The 9,131-nt window shown below is 39.3% G+C and overlaps 1 protein-coding gene across 2 annotated transcripts; it reads left to right on the forward strand.

Moving 5' to 3' along the window:
• The first annotated feature begins 36 nt into the window (after positions 1–36).
• On the forward strand, positions 37–8,920 carry LOC134680150 (zinc finger protein Gfi-1b-like). 2 transcript variants are annotated; one of them, XM_063539213.1, is made up of 7 exons: positions 37–410; positions 1,052–1,704; positions 3,329–3,524; positions 6,515–6,643; positions 7,013–7,186; positions 7,729–7,877; positions 8,221–8,920. In XM_063539213.1, the coding sequence occupies exons 1-7, from the start codon at positions 270–272 to the stop codon at positions 8,228–8,230; spliced, it is 1,452 nt and encodes a 483-aa protein (XP_063395283.1). In that variant the 5' UTR covers positions 37–269; the 3' UTR covers positions 8,231–8,920. The 2 variants fall into 2 exon arrangements, with proteins under 2 accessions (XP_063395283.1, XP_063395282.1); XM_063539212.1 differs by having other exon boundaries at positions 7,729–8,920.
• Positions 8,921–9,131: the final 211 nt, after the last annotated feature.

Here is a 9,131-nt window from a genome sequence, read left to right on the forward strand (position 1 = left end):
TGACAGCTGTCGACAGTGACAGTAGCAATAGTAGCATGGTCGCAAACAAACGAAAACAAGGGCCCGCTTCGAGTTTGCGCGGTGTCGTTTTGCTGTTATAGTAGTTTGAAAATGTCAATAATAGCGATAATGAAGTATACAAAACTCAACATCGCTATCTCTCAACGCGCATGCGTCTTTACGCATTGGGATATAACGTGGAAAAATCATTACAGTGCATGGAAAGCCCTGCATAGCTCAGCCATTCGCTCGACATTTTGGCGTAAAAGATGGCCTTAAGCTTGCACGAAAGCTTTGAAAGGTGTTGTCGACTATGTGCGGAGGAGCAAGAAGTGACTATAATGATATTCAGCGCAGAAGCCGAAGCTATGCTTCTGCAGAACAAATTGAACAAGTACTTGTTAATTGAGGTAAGTTTTGTGAATTTAGCTGGCTGAAACTGTTGTTGCATTGGAATTAAGAGAAAATTACTAATACTACTCTTTGAGAAAATGGTATTGTTCATTAAAAAAAACCAGCCAGTCACCAGAAATACTTAATTTTGAAATTTGATGTATGTATTATATTATTTTGTATCTAGGTACCACTGCTCTATAACTTTCTTACTGGTGAACTTGTAGAAATTTCTGAGATAACCAAATATTCATTTACACCTATAATTAATGCCTTTTCTGTGATTATTAGTACCACTCATAATAAGGCCTACATGAGGTCAATTGATCCTATGCCCCATTGAAAGTGTTAAAGTTAAATACTTGATCTATTTTATTGTACATATTATTATTTTTGCTGTGACCAATCTTTGTATCAATATCATGATAAGATTATTGTGCTATAAAAATTAAGAAAATTTGCCCACACAATAATTACTCTGGGTTCTACAAGGCTATTTATGCCATATAAGTAATATATCTTTTACCTTTCTTTCTTTCTCTATCAGCGGTTTAAGTGTAAAGAGTAACAGAGTTACTTTTGCATTTTTAATATTATATTTAGTAGGAATTAACAAAACAATTAGCAAGAATTTTCTTTAAGAATGTTTGTTTCACAGGTAGATGAGGAAGACAAACTCCCTAAAAATATCTGCATCAGATGCTGTTCTAAATTGCAAACTGTCTGTGAGTTTATTGACACAGCCCGCAAGGCGCAGGAGGTGCTGCTCAACCAGAGCATCATACTTGACCAGTTCGACCCCCCCAGCTCCCAGAATTGTATGGTGCAACCTATAACTGAAATAAAATCAGAAGTTGAATACTCCGATGATGAAAACCCTATCACTGAAATGGAAATTAGTGTTGATCCGATGATGATTCTTCAGAATTCAGACAGTTTATTGTCTCCTAATATAGAAGAGAGTACAGAAGATAAATGTAATGATCAAGAAGAAGATATAACACACCTGCACAGTGTGGACGGTGAGAATGTGACTATCAAATTAATAAAAAAAGGTGATGCACATGCAGACCAGTCGGCACCAGGATTAAAGAAAAAGAAAATTAAACCTTTCCCATGTATTACATGCAAAAGAAGTTTTTACACAGAGTTGGCATTGAAGAATCATTCATGGATACATTTCAATGAGGAGAGGGTCAACAAGAAATTTAAATGTGGCACTTGTGAGGAGAGCTTTGACTACAAGTGTGATTTAATTGTGCATTTGAAGAAACACAGAACAAACGGGATGTGCACAATATGTGGGAGATGGTAAGTGCCTAAATAAATTACCTCGTTGGGCCCAATGTCACAGATTATATAATAGTTCTTACAAACAGATACTTTTCTCTCAAACAAAACGCAAATACCTACCGTTTTGATACCTACACAAAAATACAATGGAGTGACCTTCAACGCGCCGCTCCCCGCACCGCGCGCACCGGCACAGCACAACGCTAGGGTTGCTGACGCTTAGAAATGATAGATAAATAAATACCTACTTAAACAGCGGAGTGAAATAAAAGGAAAGCTAAATCTTAAATTATACCTAATATTCCGATTATGCGTGTTTGCGAAATAGTCATTTTAAAAGGTCATATGTCCCTGCAGTAACCGCAGTGTTTACGCCGTTTTATAAACCGCGCAATAATCCCAGCAAAAATTATTTTAAAACTTCGTGTAATTTAAAACCAGATAGAGATTAATGTTACACAATAAAGAAAAATAATATAAACCCCATGAATACAAGTAATTAATTATAAGTTAACCAGAGCAAAAATGAGTAAGTAGGCACTTTCCGGTGTAAAGTTAACTTACTGTCGTTAAACTAAACATTTACCAAAATAAATTAAAAATATGCTACCTATTTCAAATAGATAGATATTTAAAACTATACATAATAAACATTACATTTTTAATTAAAGAAATTCAATAGTAGGTAGGTACCTACTACGTACGTAGCTTGTAACTATCGTAAAAAATTACAGTGCGGTGCGGCGCGCGGTGACGTGCGTACGTGAGCGCGTGTGGCAACCAACTGGCTTGCTTTTCTACCGTGAACGGGAGCGGATTCGTAGGTATTAAACCGAGCTCGCGCGGAGAGTTCCATAGGCCTGCCAATGTGCTTTATAATGTAAAGTGTTTCAATCTAATTTGAACCTTTCAAAAGCTACATAAGGCAGCATTTCTTTTGTTTCATTGTTTTCTGAAAGAACGAAAGTCACCCTAATCTCCTATACTGCCCTCCTAACAATAAGTGCAATAACTCATATTAAATTATCATTAAATAATATACCTTGTTCTCATACAATATACCATTCAAGGGACTGAGATTTCAAAATTAGTTATTGCACTTATCGTTAGGAGGGCAGTATACAACAAGGTTCAAATTAAAGATAGGAGTAACTTTGCATGGTGGGCCTTACAAAGATAAGACGGAGATGCCTAAATACTTTTGACAGAGTCATGTTAAACTAAGCTCTTTTTGGTCAGAGGTTATGTGCTCATCATGTTCCTCGCATTGTCCCGGATTTTTGCCACGGCTCATGGGAGCCTGGGGTCCACTTGGTAACAAATTACAAGAATTGGTGTAGGCACTAGTTTTCGCGAAAGCCATGCCAGCTGAACTTCTAACCCAGAGGGTAAACTATCTCTTATTGGGATAGGTTTGGCTTCCTCATGATGTTTTACTTCACCCGCGAGCCCGCGACCTCCTTTTTGAAAATCGCACGTCCTTATCTAGCATAAGTTGCGTTCTCGCGCGCGAGTCCATACTTGAAGTCGCACTTGATGTATGGAGTCGCGTGAGCGCGATTATGCGACTCATGCTAGACCGTCAGAGGTCAACTGCTATGTAATGTAAATGTAGTATGTATTAAAAATATCTTTTCCTCAGTTTCAGAACAGAAAGAACTTTAGCAGCCCACATGACTGTGCACATGGCGTCTAGTAAAGCATACACTTGTAAAGTATGCGGAAGGTCATACAATACACGGAGTAACTTGAAAACACACAGCATCACGCATAGCAGCGAGAGGCCATATCATTGTCACCTCTGTAAGAAAAGTTTCAAGAGAAATCAGGATTTAAAGGTAAAACAATCATTCTAGCATCTTAAGATCTAATAGGATCATTTTATTTTATTTTTTATTTTTTATTTTATTTTATTGATAAAAATGTTTACATGACATTACAGTTAAACCAATGCGTCACGAAACTTAGACTAAAAACAATAACAATAAGTACTTATAAAAGCAACAATTATTTTAACAACAACAATAATAGCACATTACATTTGACAAATTATATTGGAACAGTTGAGCACCTAGCATCCATCGCCTCACAGAATCTCAAGCATTCTCTATACACTGCCGTCCATCGCCAAGCAAATAGGTCGCACTCAGGTGTCGATGCCAGGAGCGCATTGAGTAGTGAGAGGGCGCGGGGCAGCGGCGAGTTCCTGCGCGATACGGTGCGCGCCGGCGGCACGGCCAATAGGTCGCGTTGTCGTGGTCTGAGGGCCATCCTCGGGACGTCCGGAACAAACAGACGCACGAGACCAGAGACAACTTCGGGACAGTCCGACTCACCACGCAAGGCTCGGCATGCCGTGACTAAAAGTTGGTGATTCCGTCTGACCTCCAAGGAGTTGTACCCGAGGGAGCCGAGAAGATACTTTGTCGGATACAGGTACGGATAGAATCCGAATATTTTTTTATTAAGGAACCTTAGAAACGCTTTCTGAACTTTCTCAAGCAGCAAAGCATACGTCGATTCGTAGGGGTTCCATATGATCGACGAAGTCTCTAGCTTACTCCTTACTAGACCATTGTAAACCATTTTTATGGCCACCGGGTCATGAAAATCACGGAGGTTTCGGATTACGAAACCCAGCCTTTGAAAGGAACTCTTGGCAAGAGAAAAAATATGTTCGTGAAACGTCAGCCGTGCGTCGAACACTACGCCCAGATCCTTGACGGCAAAGACACGTTTTATCGGCTCCGAACCTAGTGTATAATGCTCATGTATAGCGGAACGAGATCGGCTAAATGTACATACAGAACACTTGACTGGGTTAAAATGAAGTTTATTCTGCATACTCCACCGAAACACCAAGTCGATGTCCTCTTGTAACGTCTCACAATCAGTTCTTTGCTCTATCCTGTATACTAGCTTTAAATCATCAGCATACAAGAGACATTGAGCCGCCCGAAGAACCGATTTGAGATCGTTAATCATGATACCGAAAAACAAGGGCCCCAAGATGGAGCCTTGACTGACGCCAGACCGGGTATGGTAAGGAGTCGAGACAAAACAACCATGTCGGACGAATTGCTGCCGATCGCGCAGATAGTTGGCAAAAAAGGTTAGTAACTTGGGAGAGAAACCAATTTCATCAAGTTTCCTAAGCAGAACATCGTTATCCACGCGATCGAAAGCCTTCGAAAAATCGAAATAGATGACATCCACCTGAGTACCTCTGTCAAGATGTTGAGAAAGGTTGTCAGTTAGTATCAACAGATTCGTGTTGACCGAACGACTAGGCCGAAAGCCATGCTGCGCGTCACACAAAAAGGGCCGAACCTGTGAAGATAGAGTCCGGTGAAGTATGGACTCAAACAGCTTGCCTAGGGTGGGAAGAACGGCTATGGGTCTGTAATTCTCAACGACGGAAGTGTCACTCGCCTTCGGGATCGGCCTCACTCTAGACACCTTCCAACATCGAGGATATGACCCAGAAGAGAGCGCCAGGTTAAAAATATATTGTATCGGAATCTTTAGAAACTCCGCACAACCCTTTACAATATACGCTGGTAGGTTATCAGGTCCAACGGAGCTATTGGCCTTTAGGCGTTTTATCCCAGCTTCAACTTCCTGCAACGTTATTGATTTGATATCAATGCAGTTGGCGTTAGGTTTCCGATCGGCATTTTCTAACAAGTTTGGATCGAGAAGCGGAATGTCAGGTAGAAAAACGTCTGAGAAATAGTTAGCGAACGCGCTCGCTACCTCCTTACCAACAAATTCTTCGTCTTTAGACTTAACTCGGGAAACAAAACCACCATTTGTCTTGAGACTGCCTACGTGCTGCCAGAAAGCGCGAGGATTGACTTTAATAGTACTTTAATCATGAATTAACTTCAATAAAATTTAAATAATTTTTAACTGAAACAGAGTTGTGTTTGTTTTGTTTTCACTCACGTATTTTAAGTCGAAAACGCTCGACAAGTTTCACTTCATACCGAGGAGTGTCATCAGGAGAGCAGCTGACATTGACGGTGACGGTTTCATTCTTATTTTCCTACACCACTGCAAGGCATTGATTCAAACACTAGAGGTTTAAATATTGAAAAAAAAAATTAACTATTCTACAGCATGTGTACTAACAAAACATACAGTTACACCAACTTTTATTTAACGCTACTTTCTCATAAATACCCAAAAACCTGAAAAAGGTTTAATTATGTATAATAATTTCATTATACATAATTAAACCTTTCCCGAATGAAGGTTGAGGGAGGCGATGGCTGAGATACGCGTCATACTCGTGAACGGGTGCTGTTTGTGGAGACTGGTCTGTTAAGCTAACACGAGCTATTATACTTAGTAACTTTTATTAATTAATTACAGTGAGACGCCTCATTCTGTTCTCGTATGTTTCTTTTCTTTTAATGAATGTATTAATTATACAGGATATTGACTCTTGGAGACCTTATACATCTCTAAGGATAACTTGATAAACTATATAATCTTATAGTTCTGACACCTAGAGACATTTACACCTCTAAATATTATAGATTTTTTTTGTGTGTTTTTTTATCTGTATTTTGTATGTAATTCGACATTAAGAGACCATATACATCTCTTAGTAATTGTAATACGTTAGATTGAATTGTTAGTTTTATTTTATAAAATTGTTGATGTTATTATTTTTGCTTTTATGTAAATTCAATGTTGACGTGTAAAAGTGCCCTTGTGGCCTATTTGCTGAATAAATGTTGATGTTTGATGTTTGATGTTTGATTGATTTGTTATTTTTAAATTTGAAAGAGAGGTTTTATAAAATCCTATTTAATTACAGTTCCACATCAATCAACACACTGGAGCTAAGCCATACAAATGTCCATTTTGTGATAAAAGCTTTGCAAGCTCCGGGAACTGCTACTCTCATAGAAGTCGGATGCATCCTGGTCGTCGCGTCGATGCTAAGGTTGGTATAGTCCTTTACGTATGATTGTTTGCTTTAAAAAGTTCCCAAAGTATGTACATTATATCTATAAAAATTCAGTTAATAAATAAAGTTATTCTAATGCTTATTTAGGCCGAGGTCTGAACGACTTTATATGCGGTGGCTTTACACTGTATCATTTGCTGCAATAAAAATAGCATAATAGCACAATAGATGCTTCTCATATTTTGATTTGTCGACCGCATTATGTTAATATAATATATATAGCACCCTTTATCTACATATCTAGAACTTGTCTTGTTTGTAAATTGCGTCATAAAATAGTGGTAAAAATTGGCGAATAAATATGACTTGGGTAAAATAAAGTAAACTTGTATATATAAATTGCAGGTCCGGAGACGCATGGCAGCGTCCCGCGAGAGCCCCTTGGCGCGCGACGCCGCGCTGCACCCGCGCCCCATCGCGCCCAAGCCGGCGCCCGCGCAGCTCACCTCGGTCAAGGGCATCTTCAAGTACCAGTGCAGCCTCTGCAACCATAGCTTTATGAGGAGAGACAATTACACTGTATGTATTCAATGCATTTTAAATCATTTCAGACATCACGTTTCATAGTAACGTTTACTGTTTAAGACCCACAGAATCGAAATCTAAATAGAAATAGTGTTAGTTTTATTTTTCAAAACGTCCAGGTTCGATTCCCGAGCTGAGTAGACATTTTTTTTAAATGTATGAATGTAGTTTTTCTTGTTACTAAAATCGATGACATGGTTCCTAAGCAGAGATCGTCGTATGTCTTATAATTTTAGATTTTCCCATACTGACCGATCTAAATAGGCCACCCTGTGTATGTTGATGTTAAGGTAAATTAACTGTCGCCTGTGGATTTTGCGGACCGATACGACCTTCAAGAAAGACGCACTTACAACCCCTCTGGTGTTGTGGGTATATTTTATTTGTTACGAATAAATATAACATTGATGCATCAAGGAGGTTTATTTACTGCTAGTGCTAATGGCGCCCCCTTAATATTCCCTATAATTGTCAAGTAGGTATCAAACACCAAATGTATCAACAGCAAAGAGTTTATATGTGTTAATTTGTTCCAGTACCACATGTATCAGCATACGGGTGAAAAGCCATTCCAATGCACGTTCTGCCAGGACACGTTTGTGACGAGAAGAGGACTGCTACTGCATCACGACAAGGAGCATCCGGGTAGCAATCGGCCCCTTGCGCTACTGTCCAAGAATGTGCTGTTAAAGTAATACTAGTATTAGGAAGCGCTGGTGGCCTAGCGGTAAGAGCGTGCGACTTTCAATCTGGAGGTCGCGGGTTTAAACCCCGGCTCGTACCAATGAGTTTTTCGGAACTTATGTACGAAATATCATTTGATATTTGCCAGTCGCTTTTCGGTGAAGGAAAACATCGTGAGGAAACCGGACTAATCCCAATAAGGCCTAGTTTCCCCTCTGGGCTGGAAGGTCAGATGGCAGTCGCTTTCGTAAAAACTAGTGCCTACGTCAAATCATGGGATTAGTTGTCAAGCGGACCCCAGGCTCCCATTAGCCGTGGCAAAATGCCGGGATAACGCGAGGAAGAAGAAAGTAATACTAGTAGTCGATAAACAAGAGGCGCCCCTTGTCTATGTAGAAGCAACACTTTGGTATTGTCTGTAGATTTGTAAGTGGACCCGGGTCGCTAATCCTCTGTCTATTGTTAAGTAAAACCGTACTGAGTGCTGGCGAGTCGAACCAGTCTAAAATGTGTCATCGAGATGCGTAACGAAGGCGCGTTATCGAAGAGCGCACCTATACTGGTTTTTTCGCGTTGTACTAGCCTGCGCTTAGGTGCCAATTAGAATTATTAAGACCCTTTTTTGCAGGTAAGTAGCAAGTGTGGTTTTACTTAACAACAGACAAAGGATGGGGTCTGTTACGAGTCTACTATAACCTATACAGACTACGATCTATAGACCTTTACAACTTGAGTTAAGGCTACATAATGGTCTGCCGACCGTTACGTTACTTAAATTCAGTTGTTGAATATCAATTATATGAATTTTGACGAAAATTCCTTGAAGTCACTATATAGATGAGAGGCTCTTCTTATTTTTTTACCTAACATTTAAGTGTATTGAAACAGTATTAGCTTTATTCCTTAATACATGTTCCATTCGGGTCAGAGTTGGTAGTATTTGAATTTATATATGTGATTCAACACTACACTGCAATACAAAGATTAGTCCTTTAATTGCATGCTAGTCATTGGAAAGCTTGACAATTTCGAGTTCCCACTGGTTCCCACTGGTAAAAAATATCAGTTCTATTTATGTTAGTACTGATACGGATTAAGTAGTTGATAATATAGAACAGGTTTTTTACAATTGCAATTATAACATCTAAGCAGCCGCTAGTGCTGGGCTGCCAGTACATAAATCTTGATTATACGATCCAGTGCCCGCAATTATACGAAATTCGTTTGCATTATACGAGTACAAAGTTAAAAAAAA

The sequence above is a fragment of the Cydia fagiglandana genome, chromosome 3, assembly GCF_963556715.1.
Source record: "Cydia fagiglandana chromosome 3, ilCydFagi1.1, whole genome shotgun sequence".
In the NCBI taxonomy this organism is placed as follows: domain Eukaryota; kingdom Metazoa; phylum Arthropoda; class Insecta; order Lepidoptera; family Tortricidae; genus Cydia; species Cydia fagiglandana.

Coding starts and splice junctions, on each gene's coding strand:
- LOC134680150 (XM_063539212.1), top strand. CDS start 270: ATGGCCTTAAGCTTGCACGAAAGCTTTGAAAGGTGTTGTCGACTATGT. Junction 411..1,051: donor ACAAGTACTTGTTAATTGAG/GTAAGTTTTGTG, acceptor TTTGTTTCACAG/GTAGATGAGGAAGACAAACT. Junction 6,644..7,012: donor GTCGTCGCGTCGATGCTAAG/GTTGGTATAGTC, acceptor TATAAATTGCAG/GTCCGGAGACGCATGGCAGC.